This window comes from Petromyzon marinus, chromosome 8 (genome assembly GCF_048934315.1).
Source record: "Petromyzon marinus isolate PM22_M1 ecotype Great Lakes invasive population chromosome 8, UKy_Petmar_22M1.pri1.0, whole genome shotgun sequence".
Taxonomy (NCBI): domain Eukaryota; kingdom Metazoa; phylum Chordata; class Hyperoartia; order Petromyzontiformes; family Petromyzontidae; genus Petromyzon; species Petromyzon marinus.
In genome coordinates this window covers 15639491-15660556 of record NC_133674.1, presented here as the reverse complement: position 1 = coordinate 15660556, position 21066 = coordinate 15639491, and the positions used below count along the sequence as shown (strand labels likewise).

The window sequence follows — 21066 nt, the reverse complement described above, 5'->3', positions numbered from 1 at the left end:
GTGGGGAAGGGGGGGGGGGGGGCGAAGCAAGGAAGTGAAGTTATCTTTTTGGATCAATCTGAGATTTAAAAAATATTTTCAGAATTTTCCGAAATTCGGGAACTTGTATTTAAAAATGTTGCACTTCTTTCGTACCATACGTAGTCAAACGTGCTAATCGGCGGTGCGGGGCGGGGAAGGACAAACTAAATGTAAAAAGCAGTTCAAGAAGTAAGTTTTCAATATATCCCTAGTATGTACTACTGTTGAGTGGTGGCACAGAAGTAGTCAGCACACTGCGCCATGAACCCAGCTAGTTCTACTCACAGCCACGGCTAAAATCAGCCGATGTCCAAACCGACGAGTGTGGTGAAAATACGGTGCAAAAACTACGATGAAAAGACAGGGCATGGAGAGAGGCCTGCACAGAGCAGTGTGTTGACAAAGGGCTGTACACAGAGCATATAAACATTACCCAAAACTCACAAATGTACAACTGTAACTCGCAACTGATACAAAAAAATCACAAGTGTCCATATATAACCACAATACACAGTGGTCCACTTAAAAGGCTCCACAGTTTATTCTCACGTGAATACTAATGCAATGGGTAAATATATCCAAAATGAAAACAAAGCATTGTTGACATCATTATGCCTATCAATTTGCTTTATTTAGGACATGAAATCCCACTGGGAGACTGGAGTAATCATCGTTAAGTATGGGCAGTTATTCCACAAAGCCCTTTTGTAAATCCACTGGCTAAAGGCTTCTTCACGCAGTATGGGTCAAGTGGGTGATTTGACCATACTTCACCGCACTGGTCAACGTGGATTAGTGAGGGTGGATGATGACGGACGCTCGTGTTGCGCCCGAAACCTCGAGATTTAATTTAATTATTTTCATTTTATTATCATTATTCTTATTATTTATATTTTTCATCTACGGGACTTTACCGAAAAGACCAAAGAGTATGGATCCTTGCAGTCACGAAAACTTCAAATCTAGAAATGTAGGCGCTTAACACCTTGCATTTGATTTTTGCTGCTGTGCCCTCTGCTGCCCCTGCAACAAGCTAAATCAGCGCGTGTTAATAATGAGAGGTATTTTATTGGTGCTTGTACACCACTGCCAATGCATTACTGTACCACAAAGTAATATGCTGGCTGGCAATCTATGCACTATACATACAGGCTCAATAGCCCTTAGTTTTCAAGATCTGATGAGATCAGGTGCGTTCCATTTAGTCAGAGGTGTACGCAAAAGGACTGCAAATGTATTTGTTAAATTTGTTGCGGGTTATGTGCACAATTGTGAAATTACAGACAAAATAAAATATTTAGTTCAAAGAATGATGCATATTTATTTATTTACTTTGTTAAAGCCCAAACTACTCTGTTGGCTGTGAAAAATACAAACCCAACTTTAACGAGCGACCACTGATGCATCTCCTTCTTACCAAACACCACATTTAAAAGAAATGCTTCCATCTTGTCGACAAAGGGGTTTTTTTAATATTCTTGGTTCTTTTGGTAAAGTCACGTAGAAGGGAAAGAACCAAGAATATGAATCCCTGCAGTCACGAAAGCTTTAAATCAAAAGGGGTTTTTGTTAAGTGGCATTTAAATTCACAGCGAATGAAATTATCAATTACAAAAACACACAAGTATTCTGAGAACCCTTTAATATTGCAAATATATACAGCAGTATTTTTGTATAAATTTCTACAATAACGATGACTAGACCCATGTGTAATAAAAGATTCTCTTTGGCATCCACTTCGCAGAAACCCAGACAGGCAAACACACAAACATCAACACAGACATTCAGGCAAGCCGACATAGACACAATTTTGCCAGTGACATTCAAGTGCAGACTTCAAAGGCTTTTCCTTTTCTTTTGCTTTGAGGGTCGTGTCAGCGTGCACATTATGTCCGGTACAGTATATATAATTATATACATCTCCGCCCTCTCAGCAGCATCGGAACACTTGAATCCACATCTGAGAACTTGCAGATGCGATGCCGCCCGCTCACACTGCTGTGCCTCCGTAAACCTTTCAATGCCGGGGACCTCATTTCCATGCATGAAAATGAACCAATTTGCATCGAGCTGCGATGAAAAAAAAACATGTCCGAAACATCGAATTGGATGCCACTCCACCAACGAACACATCCTCACCTCCAACAGTACTGCCCTTGTGCCGTCGAATCCCACACACGTTTCCGTATATCACTGCTCGTGTTTTTTACAAACGTGTGCCGCAGCAATAATTGATTTGTGTTGGTCTGCAAATGATAACTCGTGTTCTACACTTGTCCTTTTAAAGTATTTTTGAGGCGTTGGAAGTAATTGCGTTTGGCTCCGCTGATTTACACTGGCAAAATAAATGCTGTGGCATTGTTTGTAATGATGTAATTACTGTTACAGGCAGGGTCGGTACAGCAGTCAGCTCACTGCACCATTAGCACAATAAGAGTTCAATTCCCAGCCACAGATGATGACATGGCTGGCAAAGTGATATCTGAAACGATCTTTGCCGCCCACCCACCCTCCGCTTTCAGATCATCAACCCACATTGACCAGCACGGTGAATTATGGTCAAACAACCGCGCCCATGATGAAACAGCATGGGTAGTTTCATCCAGCAGTTGACTGAGAAAGGGCAGTGGATTACATCGTTGTATATAGAATTTGATCCAAGAAAGCTACCACATTATTCCTTAAATATCATCACAAGGCTGTGTTTTCGCACGAGATGAACTCGACACTGCTGACAATCACAACCATTCCCAACGCCACCACAATATCCAGTTCTCCTAAATCGGCCGAGGGAGGAAGGGAATGAGAGACACATTGAAAGGTGCCACAGTTGATTTAGAGTTTGGCGGCAAAGGAGTGCGATCTTCGGGGTGGGAGGGAAAAGTGATTTTAGAAAATCTTTGAAATCTGGGGTGGCTCCTTTGGATGTTCACACCAATGACACGGAAGTGTCTGCTTGGTTTTAGATGTGTGGTGTTAAAAATGCCACCTTGGGTGGCCACCAGAACAACAAAAAAGGCATCCTTTTCAGCAGTTGTTTTTCGTGAACACGTGTGAACAAGATCCGCTTGGTGCCACCATGATGCGCGCAGATAAATCGCTGTAAATTTTACTATGCTGCAATTTGAATAAATCTACTTCAAAAATACTTCAACAAAAGGTTCTTAAAGTGATATCTACGATCAGTTGAGTTATCGGTAAGGATTAAAACTATAACGCAGCAATGTGACTATCTCGTGATTGAGGAGAGCTGTGCCTGGGGCTGTACACTTTCTCCATCATTTAAACTCGCATCCAACAACACGCCCATGGTATTCGTAGATTAATTAATCTTTTTGAAGGAACGTTCATGCAAAATTTGGGCAAAAGACAAGACGCTACATTCTTCAGTGATACTGGGTCTCATATGTAATGTTTTTGGTATGCACACAAAAAATGTCAGGTCCAAGGCCACACAAAGTACTCGCATATCCCGATGAAGATTCAGTGATGAGCACTGCAGTGGAGAATTCTAGGCAATCACATGTTTTATATAATTTCATACTGCCATGCTCTAATAATGGCATGCATGTTTGTGCTTGCACAGTGTGATTCATCGTCATTATCATCAGCCAAGGTAACTACTGCTAAATGAAGGCCTCCCCCCAAGCCACTACCATCTCCCACAATCCAGCGATGTAACACTGTGATCGCCAAATTGATAAAATAAAATATTTATAAGTGGCCTACTTATTATGATTTTTCAGAAAGCTAACGTCAATTCCGAACGTGCAGAATTAATATATGATACAATATCATTCTGGAAAAAGTTATTCGGCAGTCAGGTATAATCAGTGGCTCAATCTTCCACCCCCCCCCAACCCCACAATGACATTGAAATACTGCTGTCGTCATGCGTTTTGAGATTAATCAAATGGCCCTGGAAGATGACGTCAAGGAACTACTTATGAATCCACTTCTTTAGATCTCTTCATGCTCGCTAGAAACATCATCTAGTTACACACCCTGCAAGTAGTCAAAATGGATATGTTTTAAGGAAATGCTGACAAGACACTCAGATTGTCAACTACCATACACTTGAATAAATTGGTTGAATGGGAGACAAAAAACTGGATTTTCGAACCCATGTCCTTGCTCAATGCTTTGACCCCGAGGGCACCCGTCAGCCACCTCTAAGCGTTCACTCCCACAGGGTGGCCCCAAGACTCAGGACACACAGGGCTATATTTATTTATTTAACGGACTTCTATTAACGCTGTGTGCATGAATTCTCTTTTGAAATGAATTAATAACTTTTTTTATTGCAGATGTAATCTTTGAACATTCATCAAAAATATTGTCTCAATTAATTCCGGGTTCTTTGTCGAGTTTTGTAAATGACAGATTTGAGACCCCCACACCCCCACAGAAAGAAGAAAAATAGATATTAATAATGATAATAGATAGCATATTAACTTCAATAATACATTTACATTTCATGCCAGTGTTAAAATAAATGAAATAACCCTGTGTCCTCACCTTTGGGCCACCGTGTATGTGCAAGTCATTTCTCCGTCATGACATTACAGAGGGTGAATAATAAAGACAAATGGTTTTCTTCCAATGTTTGTGTGGCTTAAAAATGTACCGACAACTTACAAGATAACTATTCTGTTAAATTAAAAATAAGATGACATGCATCGTTTCCCTCGAAAACAGAGCACGTTCTTCATTGGCTCTCACACTTTTGATAGTGATAATTACATTAATTAGATTAAATATGCTTAAAAAAAAGGTAAACCTTTAAAGGTATGTATTTCAAATGTAGTATTACCAGCAACTGTCTTGCTGTTATACTGCAAAATAACGACAAATTTATTTTACTTGTGATTTATTTAAATTTTATTTTATTTCTACATACGTGACTTTACCAAAAGAACCAATGAGTATAGTAATTCCTGCAGTCACAAAAGCTTCAATTCTAGATTGATAACGACAAAGTTGCCCCTATAGCATTTACAGACTGTTGGAGCAAGCAAATGCCGGCAAGGCACACATAGTGGTGGGGTAGCCAGCACCACCTTTGTCGAACCAGAGCTGACGTTTTACACACTGTATCATCAGTTATTCATAAAAGGCCTAGTCGATCCAGGGGAGGTCCAGGACTGGTTCAGATATTTGTCACCGAGGTTGGACCACGAGTTGGAATTGCACTCGGGTCACCGGGTTTATAGCGCAGTGCGTGAACCACAGTGCCACTGCCCCCCACACACACCCACCCACACCCACACAAACACAAAGATGCTTCTCAGTTCTATGATGCACGCTACACGATAGAATGGCTTGGCCTTATTTGCCTGGGAGCACGGCATTCTTACCACGCTGCTGATCAAAGGGCCACATCAAAACCCGGGTCTCCCGAAAACAGCTGGTGCATTTTGCCGACGACGCGCCCTCGATTTATACTTGTAATTCATTTGTATTGCACTGCAGAGAGAGACACAGCCTCTGGGCCAGCGTGGACGTGAGGACGGGAGGACGGAGTGACGGGAGGACGGAGTGACAGCACCCCGGAGTCATCCCGTCTAGCGCACGCGTGTCAGATTCCACACGCCGACGCGGGCGTTTGAAGACGCAAGTCGGCCAGGTGCCCCCCCCCCCCCACTGATGCCCCCCCCCACACACCCACCACCACCAACCACCCACAGCCACACCCCCCAGCATGCGTGCCGCCACGGTAGTGGCACAGCCACACGCTCGGAGACAACTAAAAACCCTGCCGTGATTTTAGGCAGCAGGAACAGCCCCGGGATAGGAGGAAAAAAAACCCCACCACAAACACATCGCGCACTTGCCTGCGTGCCTACTTTAAACCATCGCCGTGGTCTCCGTGCCAGCGTTAACTTTTTAGTGGAGTCTACATGCCAACAATGATGCTCTCGAAACCAACCAAAAAAAGGTTGCCCACTAAAGTAGTCGTGGACCAGTCTCCCACCCACACCGCCCCCAAGTCACAAATACGTGGACAGAAGAAAAGAACGTGGAGTCAGGAATTACAAGCCGCCGACCATCTTCAACTATGGGAACCTTTAGCCGAGAAAAATATGACTTGCCTATAAAGGAGACATTTATGTAAAGCGTCATTCCGATTATCCACACAAAGCAGCAAGGATTAACGTGGATAACAGGATAATTTACCACAAATTTTCACGTTTATCGAGTTAGAACTATCCTGAATCGCACTCCTATTACCCACCATTTCAAATATAAACTCCCCTCAATCGAATTGTCCACCTTCTTATTATCCGTGTTCACTCTTCCCATCTCATAAGTCCATAATATAGGTTTTTTTGGGTTAGACCGCGTAAATATAATTGTGTTGTTAAACCCGCCACCACACTGGTGTGCTGTACTCGTAACGAATTGGCATTATCTGTTTACGTGACAAACCTCACTAATTGGCTGTCGGGTGGTGGCGGGTTTAAAACACATTTATGTTCAAGCTATCGAACCCAAAAACCCTATATTATGGATGATATTGGTCGCGAAAGCCTACGTGTTAAACTTACGATAACTGCCAAAAGCCATCATGCTATTAATTCTTGTCTTGTACGGCTGATGTAGATGCAGAGCACCAAGTACAATGTCACATTCCAGGTGGTCAAGCCAGACAACCGCGTCAGGAAGCAGCGGAGTGTACCACCGCAACGTCTCCTTTGCATCCGCGTAGTGTTATCGCTGTAATGTAACTTTTGTATCTGTAGATCGGGCCATCGTGTGGTTTTGACTTCTCAAACACTTGATATGTGAACGTAAAAACTAAATGTCCACCCGCTTAACTTCCCCTCTCAACGTACGTGGTGAAAATTATTTGGGAAATTTCGCACAGCGGCTGCTTTTGTGGCGCTAAATTTTTCATGTCGTTTCCCTGACATAGGGGCCCATTTCTGAGAAGGTTTAACATACAAAAAATGTATCTCACGTTCTTACAAAGTGCACCACATCCCTAAAAGAACTGAGGATAATAGCAATGTTGGCACCAATGGTTTCATGCCCCCCCCCCCCCCCCCAACAACTTCCACCACAACGTTTTAAATTTAGCCAGAGTTACGATTCTAATTTTAAGTTCACAAATCAAAACATCGAGACTAAAGCGGGCCAAGTATTGTTGGCAAAAAAGCGTGAAAATGTTTGCATTACGCAACTTCTGTGAAATTGCGATTCACGTGGGTGGTGTGCATAATCTGCTGTAAATTTTATCAGAGCGTGGTCCGACTGAAGCCTTGACATCGGTCAACGACGATAAACAGCGTTGCCGTTGGTTATGGCACAGTTTTGGTCGAGTCGCGATTTCATGCAGTGATTGCAGGCGAGTGAAAGCAGAACGTGTCCCGTGAAAAAAAAATATTCTTTGCATTAAGTCGGGCTTGAAAGAGATATTAAAACACGAATACATGATCTGCATAGTAAGGTGAGCAAGCAAAACATGTCTTTCAAAATCGACAGCATTAATGGCACTATAAAAAGAGCAGCGGCTCCAGCCGCACTTAATTCAACAGTAGTAATATAATATAAGAGTGCCGTTTTGTCCATTGTCAAATCGGTAAACGTTGAGAAAAACTCATCGCGACGGGAAAACACTGCGCAGGCTGGAAAGTCTGGAATTGCATAACATTTTCAAGATTATGCAATATCTAGTGACCGATGGACTACGAGAAACAAACGTGCACCCAATGAGGGGCATTAATACCCACAGCTCTGCTCGGGACACTGCTTTAACCGTTAAGGCCTTGTACATTTTTTTTCTTCCAATTATTGTTTTAATTCTTCCAACGGAGGCAGGTAGCCAGGTGGCCATAAAGGAACAGGGCCACTATTCCAAACGAGCCTTCTGCCCATCCAAGGACGGGTGTATTGCAGTAAATCTGAAACTTGAAAGCGAAAATCAGACCGCGACGTGATATTCATTGCATTAATGTGAGTGCAATTTGTAAGGGCGCGGTGACACAGACCTATTTCATGTAAAGGTTGTAATCCCTTGTTCATCATGACGTCCTTTTTACTTTGACGTCTCAACAGCGTTACGGAGATCGCGTGACGTGAGGGTTCTGCTTTTGTAGCGAGGGTTATAATTTGACGCCAAGGAGGGGGGAGGAGGCGCCTCGCCCCACCCCACCCCCATGTGGAGTGACGTCAGCCGCTAATTATTATTAATGGTGGGGGGTGTCCATTTGGAGGACGTCACCTTATAATGATTATTAATGAGGGGGGCTGTTCGATGTGGAGTGACGTCACCTGCTCATGATCATTAATGAGGGGGGAGGGTGCTCCATGTGGAGTGATGTCACCTGCTCATGATTGTTAATGAGGGGGGGGGGGTCCATGTGGAGGACATCACCTAATCATGATTATTAATGAGGGGGGCTGGTCGACATAGAGTGACGTCACAAGCATTAAAGACAGACATTCCTGGGTGATTATAGTAGGTATAGGGATATGCACCAGTGCTCAGAAAGCAACAATCTAAAAATCATTTTCTGGAGAGCAATACTAACCTCAAGCCGTGGTCTCCTATTGCATAGCTAAACAAAACAAAGTCACACAATGGACTACCAGCTGCTACCCCAATCATAAGTGCCTTTTGTAAATGGAAATCTACACGTATGCTCGCATTGGGTGTACACAAAGCCCTCTTCTTGGTATTATTCGACCGTTGCAGAGCAACTGTATATATGTAGAACATATTTCGCATCGTACATAACCAACCGTGCTTACCAGAGGTGAGGGGGAAGGACAAACTAACCACAAAAAGCAGTTCCAACGACACGAGTTCTCAATGTCGATTTCAAAGTGCATAGCTACAGTGGCTTCAATATGCGTGAAGAGGGTTCTGGATGGCCGCAGAAGGGCATCCAAAAGCGCACGATGCAGTGACCGTCTTAAACTGTCGTGAGCGAGCACCTATTATGGACCAGCGAGGCGAAGTGGAGCTAGCACCACGTTCGACTGCCTTACAACTACACTGATCTATCGTTAATGCACCAGCCACGTGTCAATTAGGCACGGTCCATGCCAGATAGCTTCACAAATTTCTGAGCTGGAAGCTCTCTCTAACGTGATAGTTATCGCTCTGCACACACGATCTTGTCAAATCATACTCCCACCAATCCTACGATCGTTGAATCGTTTAACAAATGTTAAAGTATAGCGAGCAGCCCTCTGAAATAGGCTGTGGGTAACAACACCACCACAAGGTCGGCTAAACAAATCCCCGATAACGTTAAAAGTTCGCATTCCAATTAAGATACTGCTCACCTGGAATCCCATTCATATGTATTACAGTCAAGCAACTCAATTTCAACATAATTGTGTAGCACATGCAGTACAGCAGCTAGCATATTTGAGACCTTTATATCAATCACGGGGTGGAACAGTGATGTAATACTTAGTATACTGCACAATGAGTTTGGCTCCCCGAGTTCAATTTCTGGCCATAGCTAACTTGAGTGGCGAGTAATATCCCAAACCAAGCATGCACTTCTTCCTTCTTGCAACAGCAAGGTGAAGTATATGGCCATACACCACCCATGCCTTGCATGGCGAGTCCTTCATCCAGCAGCAGTGTCCGTCTTCGGTGCTCTGACATAAACCACCTGGAGAGGTGATTTACACAAATATAATCAGTGGTTGTAAACATTTCACCATGGGAGAAACCAATGAAATGATTGATTCCTTGGTACGACATCTTAATGGCTTTGTCAACACAAATACACGCACATCGCACAAGCCAGAGCCCACGTAGACGCTCAAAGCACAAGTCACCTGTTGCCGAGAAGCAATATGAACACACGGGCACCTCATCATGGAACCTCAAACTTTATACAACAAATCAGGGGGAGTTGTACCCGTGGCAGTTGTTTAACCAATTCTGCATGCCAGATCAAACCGGTATTGAAAATGCTAATCGAAGGTTGGATAGAGGCTTTGCCAACCCGTGTTGTTTGTTTGACCATACTCCACCTTGCGGGTTAGCAAAGGGGGGCGGCAAAGCTGGTTCAGATATCACTGACATAAGCCTTGGCCAGGTATCAAACTCAAGTTCTCATATTCCAGGTGCGGTTTACGAACAATGTGCTACCGCTCTCATCCCAAGAGTAGCGTATAAGGCGTAAAAGTTGCAACATCATATTTCCCACAATTTTTCCCCGATGCGACGCATAACCATGATGCGTATACGGGCGGGCAACGGGAACGGAGCTGGGAAATCACAACCTCACACGAGGGCACCATGCAGAGGGAACACACGGCTTGAGTTTTCCTGTCCCGCAGCACCACGTGTTTGCATAGCTGTGCCATTCAGCTTAGCGCCAGTGATCATCGTTACCTAAAACTACACTGAGAACTTTCACATCCTGTTAAAATCACACACAGAGAAACACACATGCTCCTACACACAGAAAGACCCCCTCCCCCACCCCATATAGCCTATACAGGCTCTTAGAGCAAGTGCTGTTAGCAAGCATCTTTGAAGGATGAGCAGGACACATGAGGGGTCGCATGGGGGGGGGGGGGTGGTGAGGCTAGTACTGTGCATGGCCACGTTTGTTCCCCCGTTGATGCGGTTTGCCACACTGCCATACCAGGTACACATTTAAGGACGAGTCGACGTAGGAGGAAGGCACAGGCCTGGTTCAGATAAATCACCACTGATGTCATCTTTAGCCGGAAATCAAACTCTGGTCACTCGGTTCATAGTGCAGTCCGCCAACCACTACTCTTGCTCCCCACAAACGTACACATTTCATTCAAGCGCAGACACATGCAAACACTCAGGTTTTAAGAATTAAAGTTAAAATCAGTTCAAAGGGTAAAATGCCAAGCCCTTGACCCACAGCAGTTTGCATTCGCTTTACAGCAAGGCAATAATATCCAAAACCCTGGTAAAAAATAATAATAACATTCAGAAGCATTGTATGAGATAACTAAAAAAAAGTGTACAGTATCTATTTATATTTTTACATATCATGCTTGTTTTTTCTAATATTTATAGCAACAATTACTGACATAATTCATATTTCAGTCACCACACATCGTGACCTTCCGAGTTATTGATTGATGCATAAGCACTGCTCAATAAGAAACTCAAACCAGGCCCTTAACTATTTCCATGACAACTGGCGCAATTCGAGCACGGCGTATAGGCAGCGCAGTTCATGGGAAAGATGTACAACGCGGCAAATGTTTCTGAAAATGAGATTTGGATAATGTCACATTGCAGAAACATTCTACCAATTCTAAAGCCACCAAGCACTACCAACGACGTAAACTAAGATAGCCAAGTATGAAACACAATACACCGGACCCGGGCAACCCGAGTTTGGTTCCTGGACATGGCCAACAAATGGCGAGAATTTACTGAACCAGTCCTGTGTTCCCCCCCACCTCACCAACCCACTGACCAGTGTGGTGAAGTATGGTGAAACGACCCACACAACCAACACGGCAGAGGGAGGCCTACGTCGCAAAGGTCTGCAAATCATAATTATTCGAATTATTTGAATATCATGCATTTGCGAAGGAAAGGGCATTCCGCGATGAAAACTGTGCATTTAGTACACCGAATGAAGCCCCATCACTGACGGCTGTATATTTGGAGTTTGCATCTTCTCCCTGTGTTGGCGTGCATATTTCTCCAGGTCTTCCGCTTTTTCCTCTCCACATTTAGAATCAACGTGGCATTAAGAATATTTGACTGCTATAAATTTCCACATAAGCCACTTTCGTTGAGATATCATTTGTGGCCAGGTTGCTTCTGAAAAAGAGCTACGTAGCTCAGTGGGCCTTACCTGGTACATAAAAAAAAACAGTTTAGCTTTAGTTTATCTGCGAGCAAAGCATAGCTCCACCCCCCCTTCCCCAGTCCACACAGAGCACTCCACTGTCTGGGTCACATGGCCACACGTACTGCAACCCTGACCTCTGACCTCCAGCCGTGAGGCAGCCACCTGGCAACGAGCCACCTCCAGGGCGCGTCGCGCCACATTCCCACGTCGGTGGCCACGCGCCCTCCGCTATGCTCACAACCACACGACCACCCCAATGCTAAGAATCGCCCTGCTTGTACCAACAATCCCATTGACGTGGCTCCCTTCCAGAGACGAATGGGGGGGGGGGGGGCGACGGCGATCATTGCCAGCACCGCAGTGAAATGCGCGCAAGAAGGCGTGCGTTTAATCGTCACGTTTCACGAACGAACAAAGAGGCGCTAATTGGAGGCACATGAAAGCAGGGATAACGAATAAACACACACACACACATACGCCAGATAACGCCAGCGCTTGGTAAAATACAGACATGGAGCACCACAACTCCCACGTACAAGGGAGAGAACCGTGTTTGTTTACAGAGGCTATGTGAGGCCAACCACTTTAAAAAGGTCCACAGGCGAATTTTATCCACTGCAAGCATCTTAGCCGCATTAACCAGATACTGGAGGGGAATATTTTTGACCAGGCAACACTGTTTGTCATTTTATTCCCACGCGATGTCACTTCTTCCACTGCAACGGCCTCTTTTATGACTAGTCGATGCATATGTTTGTTTTCGCGTTGTTATTGGATAAGGCCAAGGTGTGCATTAGCTCAAGTATTGCACACCAAAGGAATCTGAAATTCCTATTCGGCCATCTGCAATAAAGAGTTCCCATGCCACAGGTTTACTGGAGTTTAAACCTGGGTGAAATGTAATTGCGAAAGGGAAGTTGGTCGCACATATGTTTGTGGAACTTCTTTCGCACCGTAAGTAGCCAACCGTGCTAATCGGGGAGGTGCCTTTTAGCATTGTTTGTTGTCCTTCGATAGGCACAGTTGGCTATGCACAGTGCGAAAGTAGTTCGACATACATACACACGCGTGAAAGTAGTTCGACATACATACACACGCGTGAAAGTAGTTCGACATACATACACACGCGCGAAAGTAGTTCGACATACATACACACGCGTGAAAGTAGTTCGACATACATACACACGCGTGAAAGTAGTTCGACATACATACACACGCGTGAAAGAGGTCCCACGAAAACAAGGCCACTGTTTTTTTTTCCCCACTTTACCCTGACATTGGACCCCCCCCCCCCCGTCTCCCAGCCATGCTCTCACCACCCCCCAACCCCCTTCAGTACGTTCCCCTCCCCCAAAGTGTGTCCAACCGATACACCTTTTGAGTCATGAGCCGATAACCCTCTCAGCGTGCCTCATGGTTACAACTTTGTCAGCGTTGAGTCACTGCTTGACTAACTTTTCGGCGAACGCATCGGCCAAGCAAAGCAATGACTGCTTACAAATGCAGTCGAAGTGCACGCACAGAAACAACAACAACTTTGTACCGTTGCTGTTTTTTTAAATGTGGTCGCTTTCTTTCCCTCTTTGGATGTTGGCTTTGGTAAGAGGGACCCACGCATGATTGGCGGTGCCGGTGTGGATTTAAAGAGCTTCACGATTTTAAACAAGAAAATTATTACTGTTGTTGTTCTCAGCATATGTTTGCTCGTGCGACATGAAAAGTTACAGAAATGGCTTTCAACAATGAACAAAAACCATTAAGCAGTGACCATTAACCATACAACGGCAGAGCGCACTTTAGTAGTTTTGTGTACAAGCATGGAACACAGCTTGGTGCAATAGACGAACAGCGTGCACATAAATGATGAAGATGTTTTTCTCTTCTGTATATTAGTTTGTGTATTAGAGCATTTACAGATTTTGCGGAAAAGAATGTGAGTCTAACCTGTCATTCCAGGGACAGAATCTAGCTCGATTCCAACCGCTAGATTTATCTCTCAATACACTTCACCCCCACATCATGTCATCCTTCATCAATTATTCCCAATTGATCCACCCAACCCTGATAAACAAAGCATACCCCGACCTTCCCATAAACATATTCGCTTGCAATGGAGGTGAAGAGATGCTGACCATGTACTTGTAATAAACGGATATCGGGGGTTTGTGGAAATGATTCTCTCTTTAATCATCGTACAGATTAGAAAACTGTACAAAGATATCCCTACAGGCATGTATACTGTTAGGACAAGAGCTGTTAGCAAGCACCTATTGAAGCTGTCACAGAGCACGAGGCGGTGGGGTATGGCAAGGACCATGCCGGAGTACACACACACCAGGGACATCTCTTGTTTTCGGGAGTGCCCATTTGACCGGCAGAGACATATTTCTCAGATTTTACAAATTCCCGACACCAGGTGCAGCTGAAAGGAGGTAACTGGAGATTGCACAGAGTTTGTGTCATCTAAAAGTAAATCTTCGTGGCTCTGCGGAAGGAGGGGGGGGTGAGCATCTGGAACACTCACACACCACGTCAGTACAGCACAATGGGACCCAACTGGTCATATCATTGACTGCAGACAAATGATTAGAATTTTTTTTTAAGGAATACTGACGCGAGTTTGAAAGTCAGAGACGAATGCCACCTTGAGTCGTTGCACAAGGCAAAACATACAAATCGCAACATCTCTGGCGTAAAAGCTGGATCGCTATGGGAGCTAGGCCGCGACGTCTACAAGATGATTGGTGGAAGTGTGAACATTTTACAAAAGCCCGGAGAGCATGACCAAAAAAAAACTAAGGAATTGGAATGAATATGTCACTTGCTCATCACACACGACATCTGTATTGGGCATCCCTCCAGATCATCTGACCAACTAAACTGCTGCTCTAATTTTTTTTTTTTCCAGTAAACTAGCTCGATTATGCTAAAGACAAACGAAACCGTTATTATATCAACATACCTTCAAACAATAGTCTACGATCTGCCAAAGTATGAACAATGTCGTGTTCCAGCATTCGTTACGTTTCTATTCGGGAGCATCTAAAACAAAATCGAATGTTCAGGCTGCTAATGCACAAACCACAATCACTTCAACCCTGAAATCCACCAACAATTACTCTCGTCTCCTGAAACTAAAACAAGCGTCCTGTTGCAATGCGTACAATTTGTGGATTAGTTCCGCCCGGCTCAATCTCCTCAAAATGCATCAGGCCCCAAATAGCGGCCTACCGGCTTTAAACAAAATAAGCCTGATAGCAGCCCACCGCTGCTGCTACCGCCGCCGCCTTGTAACAAAACGCAGTCACACTTAACGATTACACTCCCCTTCCCTGTTGTTTTGAGCAGTGTTTCAATTCCCTATATTTTTGCCACTTATGCAGGCCTACGTGGAATAAGGGCTACGCTGACAATTTCACAAATATGTACGGGTGACAACAGGCCCAACGGGATCAAAGAACGTCAAAACAGGCTAGGTTACGTGACACCAACGTGTGTTCAAAGAAGCCAGGTTGCGGCAAAATATGGAATGCAGAGAATTGCCGTAATAGGTAACTTTGTAACCTTTGCAAGTCGACTCCAATTACATAGCATCCATGTCTAATTTGTGTGTGTGTGTATAACCCTATGGTTTATTGACATGTTTTGGGTCATGTAAACAGTACTGTATGTAGTTACACGTAAATATTTTATTGTAAAAGCCCTTTGATTTCATCGTAGAGTAATAAAGGGAAGGAAGCAACAAAACCCCACACACATTGTTTAAAATGAAATATGCGTACTTTAGTTCAGCGGCTTCTGGCCAGGAGAAAATAAAGAAAATAAAGGTAATTTTAAATGACTGCTTCTAATGGAAATAAAACTGGTCAGCATTCATGGACCAAAAAAAGGTACCGTCTTGTTCTTTTTTTATTATTGCTATAGCCATAGGCTACGGAATAGCGGTTAAAGAAACATTTTTGGCTGTACATGAACACCCACCCACTTGGCGCTATTGAGGAGTTGCATGATGGTCAAAACGACACTTAAAATAATGTTTTGGCATTTAAAAGGGGGGAGGGGGTGGCATTTAAACCAATATCAAAGGCATCTATAGAACTTGACAGAGATCACGACACCAGACGAGAATAATCAACATCAGTGGCTTCCACATTAACACGCACTTGCACTCCCCTGTACACAGCAGCATGCTGTGTTGGGTCATCACTTAAGGAGTGCGAACGTCACGTAAACCGTGACGTTAAAAACGTCGGCGTCAAAACCATTCGTAGAAAACACGACGTGCGGATCTCCAGACACTCTGAAAGAGTGGCCCGACTGGTGGAGAGGGGTCACCGCTAAAACGTGCCCTGGGTGCTCCACCCAATACATCACCACCCTTCCACTGACAATAGGGGCCCCTTCAATGTGTTGAGAGGAAGAGGGAGGGAGGGGGGCCACCGCCCCCCCCCGCCGCGCTCCGATTAACAACGTGTGGTTGGCGTCGCTACCGACTTTCGGCAGGAAGCTGTTATCAGTCAAAGCACAATGCATAGGCGGGCTGGTAAGCACGTGTACACATGGGGGGTGGGGGGGGTGAAGAGGACGGCACGTGTTGTAAGACACAAGTAAACGCACAAGCAACGGGCGACATAAACAAGCGGGCGGGGGGGGGGGTTCGGCCGAGGGGTACGTGATATTTTGGGGTGGGTTTGTCCGACACGTACCGGAGGAGAAAGTGCGCCTTGGGAGAGACACGGGGTGCCCAGGTCAGGCAGCATGAGGAGTGGGAACCCGGTGTACATGGAGCTGATCAGGTGGCCTTCACCCCGGTGGCGACCTAGGAGGCGGAGAGCGAGGTACGCGCACGCAACGCGTGTGGAGCTGTGCACGCGCGAGTTGCGTGCAAGTTTTGCGCGCGACACAGCAAAAAAAACACCCCAAATGTGCGCCCCAAAAAATACTCGTCAGATCTCAAGATGCTAAGCAGGGTTGAGCCCTGGTCAGAAAATCGGATGGGGCGGGGGGAGGGGGGTGGACAAGGGATGGCGGTATCGCGCAGTGGATTCTTGGCGCTATCTGTGCACAACCATTCGAGCGTTATCCCCCTTCATTTTGCGTTGGTTTCCTGCGAGTTGCCCGACGTTGCACCCCACACGCCACTCAAATGAAAACGGTAAAACATGCAGGACCCTAACAGAGTCTTCAAACTCGGTGAGGCTTTAAATAAAAAAAAACCGCCGTTACATAATTATGCAATTAGAATTCCGTTAGTTGTTAGAAAAACAGCATGTAACTTATGGCACAATATGCCATCACTTATGACACGGGTAAACAAGCAATACACACACACGTGCTCGCGCGCCCAGAAAATAAACAAAAATCATCTCGTCCAAGGCAACGTGATCGTCCCGAAAATTCGCATCACCGTCACGTTTCAAACGCTGTCAACGTCTTAAGTGTAACGACTTTCTTGGGAAAGAGGGCATTAATTACAGTCCAGAGTGCTTCAAAGCCACCGCAAGCCACTGGGTGAGCTAACAGGTTCAACCACGTGGCTTAGCACAGGTGTCTCTGCAATCTCCCTACTTTGTGCCGTGTCTGTTTTTTTTTTTGGGGGGGGGGGGGCGAGCGGTTTTTTGAAGTTTACGCGGCGCTTTGGAGTGATCTACAAGTGCAGCTTTTATTAATGGTTGTTAGATTTGGACACCCGTGGGCAACAGAGTTTGGAGGGGCCCGTGTTAAGCGAACACCCGATTTGTTGTCGGGGGGAGGGGCGGGAGCAGAGAGAGAGAGAGATGGGTGGGGGGGAGTATAGTGTTTAAAGTTAATAATGACACCTGTGCACCACTCACCATCGTCTTCCAAGCGCCGGCCGTCAAACGTCTGCGGGCGCCCATCACCCTGCATTGTGACAACGAACACCCACACACAAGGGCACACGCGCAAATACACAAGATAAAGATCCCCCGTGTAGCCTTAACAGACATGTTGGGGACAAGTGCTGTTAGCTCGCGAGCTCCTATGAAGGCCGGCAAGGCACACTCAAGGCAGAGGGCTGGGGGGGGAGGTGGGCAGCCAGCACCACGCACGGCCGCCTTTGTCTCACCAGTGCCACGTAAATACACACAGAGACACACATACACACACGCATGCGAACGTAGGTTAGCCCGAGCCGTGTCGCGGGTCTGGAAACGTGTTTAAAGGCGACATTCAGTGGCACTCGCTCCGAAGGGTTGTGAAAAAACGCGCACGTGAGTCTTGTGTACTGCACGCAAAGTTTAAAGGCCTTGCCCACCCGTCACCCGCCGTCTTCCCCAATAAATAAAATCACTGCAGTACACACAAACATTTTTTTAATTCGTAAATACCCAGGTGTAATTGCAGTCAAACTGCTTGGTTATTTGTGCGCTAGGCGGTTTTTTTTATTTGTGTATGTAGGAGTATGCGATATTGTACTGTACTATTAACATGCACGTGCTGTATAAAGTACCAAATGTTACGCAATAACAGTATATAATGATGTGATGTATTCGTTTTGCACGAAGATTGTCTTTAAATTACCGTTCAAAATACTACATTTTAAATTAAAGCCGAATTGTACACGTACTGCACGCGGCCTTTAAGTATGTATACGACTACACGATGGCTGTATCTCCATAACATTTCACAACAAATATAGCAGTAAAAACGTACACAACTATTGACCGTTCATATATAGCTTTTTTTTTTAACGCGGCCGATTGTCGTATTTTCACGAGGTTACTTAGAAACACTTAAACCAAAACATGCGTTGGAGATTTTTTTGTTTGTTTTTAAAACCGGGGAAGCAAAAGTGGCGAATGCAACAAAATAAATGGTGCGGCTTTTAGGTGTCCTGCATACAACTGAACTCGTTTCACCCCTGCCCTCGAATCGTGACCATCTCCTCGTGGACGGATAAGCGCCTTCAAGATGCTTTCGGACAACTACGCACGTGGAAAATATCATCGTTCGTGGTTCAACGATATTGCGTGAATTAGTCTACGCACAGTCAAGTTTTGTGATGGGTTAGGGTACAACGTGTTTTTTGGCTAACAGTGCCCCATAGCCGTCATCCCATACCGGTTTACCCCGTATTCTTGTACAGGGAAATTGAGATCTCAGGTCCATACGGCGTACAGCCGGTCTCAATACGGGCACAAAAACATTGTGTCACTTTGTGTTTCTCGCCCTTGTGACGGGAACTTTGTAGGATGCACGTTGGAGATGTATAAGGGGGCACACGGGGTGACCAGTAAGTTCTGAATTTGTAATAAGATAAGGGCTTGACAGAGGTATGAAGTGCACAACAAAATACCGAATGTCAACAACGTTGAGGAGGAGGAGGTAAGGTTGGAATCGGAGACCCCCCCCCCCCGCGAGATAAACGAGTGTCAGTGACCACGCAAGCAAAGGAGTTTAATCCCATCCCGTGAACACTTCGCACGCTGCCACTGCAGGCCTTAATACACACCACCCACACCCAGGGCTTTTTTTTCCGCCCTCAAGGTGTCACACACACACACATACACGCAACACACCTGGATCCTTTGTTTTCCAGCTCAACCGATTTAACGCCGTATTGACGCACTGAGAATAACCACGCATAATAGCGCACACACACAACCCGTAAACCTAGAAAATGTTGTTTAAGGCGGCGATGGGATCGCCATTAAAATGTACACGCATTAAAAACGTCTAAATCACCATGGAGTGCACGGAAGGAAATGGGGGGGGGGGGAGAAACCCCCATATCGTCTTGTCCTAGCGACTCAATAAGTGCACAACTAGAGACATCCACGCCTGCATATTGTTATTACAGCTCGAGGCGGAGAGAAGGGCGGACTGCATCCTCGTGTTGCCATCACTCCGTGTCCGTGTCCCGCTCGGTCGCTATTAGCTCGCGGTGACAGTGAGCAAAAAGCAGACGGCGCGGCCGACATCATTTACCCTCGACAACTTTTGTCGTCGTCCCCCCCACCAACCCCCCAACCACACCTGGCACCCGAGCAGAAACTCGAGTTCGAGTTGCCGGGTGATGGTGGCAGTAAGATGATGATTGTGGTGGTGGTGGTAGGAGATGATGGTGGTGGTGGTGATAGTAGATGATGGTGGTGATAGTAGATGATGATGATGGGCTGTGCGTCCTTCCTCCATCATTCGCAAACTCATTCGCCGGGTGATGGTGGCAGTAAGATGATGATGATGGTGGTGGTGATAGGAGATGATGATGATGGTGGTGGTGATAGTAGATGATGATGGGCTGTGCGTCCTTCCTCCATCACTCGCAAACTCATCCCCCCCCCCACACCTCCCCCCAGACCCACCTCTGCGTCCGAGCCGCTGCCTCCACGACTCTCCGACTCGTGAACGAGCGAGGACTTCAGGTCGTCCAGGTCGTGCTCCACGTCGGCGTTCTCGTTCGCCTTCTCCTCCTGCTCGCCCTCGTCCTTGTACGAGATCATCTCGTCGCTAGCTCCCAGCTCCTCGGGGCCCGCGGTCGCCGCCGCCAGCTGCGGCATGGTTGCTCCTCCAGGCGGGGCAGGCTGAGGTGGTCGGGGGGGGGGTACTCGAGCCGGGGTAACTTTTGGACTCAAAAGGGAAAAGGGAAGCCCCCAGCAGCCGACGCCGAAGGGGGAGGTGTGGGGTGGTGGGGAGGTTGGTGGAGATGTGGGTAGGGCCGCAGGGAAGGGAGGGCTGGAGATGTACACTTGTAGAGTTGTGCTCCTCTGCGGTCGGCCGCTGTTACCTGCCGCCGCTTGTGAGTCCACAGCCCCCTGGGTGCCTCTCTCTTTCTCTCTCCTGCTCACGAAGCTGGGCACAAGCCGGGCGAGAGAGCGGCGATGCGGCTGCGGCGGCGGCTGCTGGTGGTGGTGGTGGTGCGGCGGCAGCAGCAGCAGCAGCAGCCTCGTCGAGGCAGAGAGGCGAGGCAGGCGGAGAGGAAGGAGGAGGGCTTTACGCCGTGGTGCGGCCCCGGTCGCGTTGGTCGCAGCCAGCAGACTCCGGGCGGGCGACGGGCGGCCGAGAAACCGGTGGTTGTGCGGAGACGAGCAAGGGGTTAAACCTGGCGGGAGGAGGCCACGCGATCAATGCGCACGACTCCGCGCTCCCGTGCGCGCGCCCGACATCAAAGGGCTGCGCCGCGACAGTGATTGACAGCCTGATTGACTGGGGCTGGCTCGGGTCCCGCTCTCCCGGAGAAAAAGGAGGCGGGCGTTTGCAC

General features: G+C 46.4%; 1 protein-coding gene across 15 annotated transcripts in view; it reads right to left on the bottom strand.

The window, feature by feature from the left end:
* The window catches only part of LOC116940279 (transcription factor 7-like 2), a 161772-nt gene extending 140706 nt beyond the window's left edge, over window positions 1-21066 (bottom strand). For 4 of the 15 annotated variants that reach the window (XM_076065690.1, XM_076065697.1, XM_076065691.1 and 1 more), the window contains exons 1-3: window positions 20171-21063; window positions 17678-17726; window positions 16550-16662 (exon numbers count right to left, since the gene is read on the bottom strand). In XM_076065690.1, the coding sequence (XP_075921805.1) occupies window positions 16550-16662; window positions 17678-17726; window positions 20171-20365 (357 nt within the window). In that variant the 5' untranslated portion in view covers window positions 20366-21063. Of the gene's footprint in view, window positions 1-16549; window positions 16663-17677; window positions 17727-20170 lie in introns of all 15 variants that reach the window. The other 11 variants (XM_076065685.1, XM_076065687.1, XM_076065696.1 and 8 more) reach the window with 7 other exon arrangements.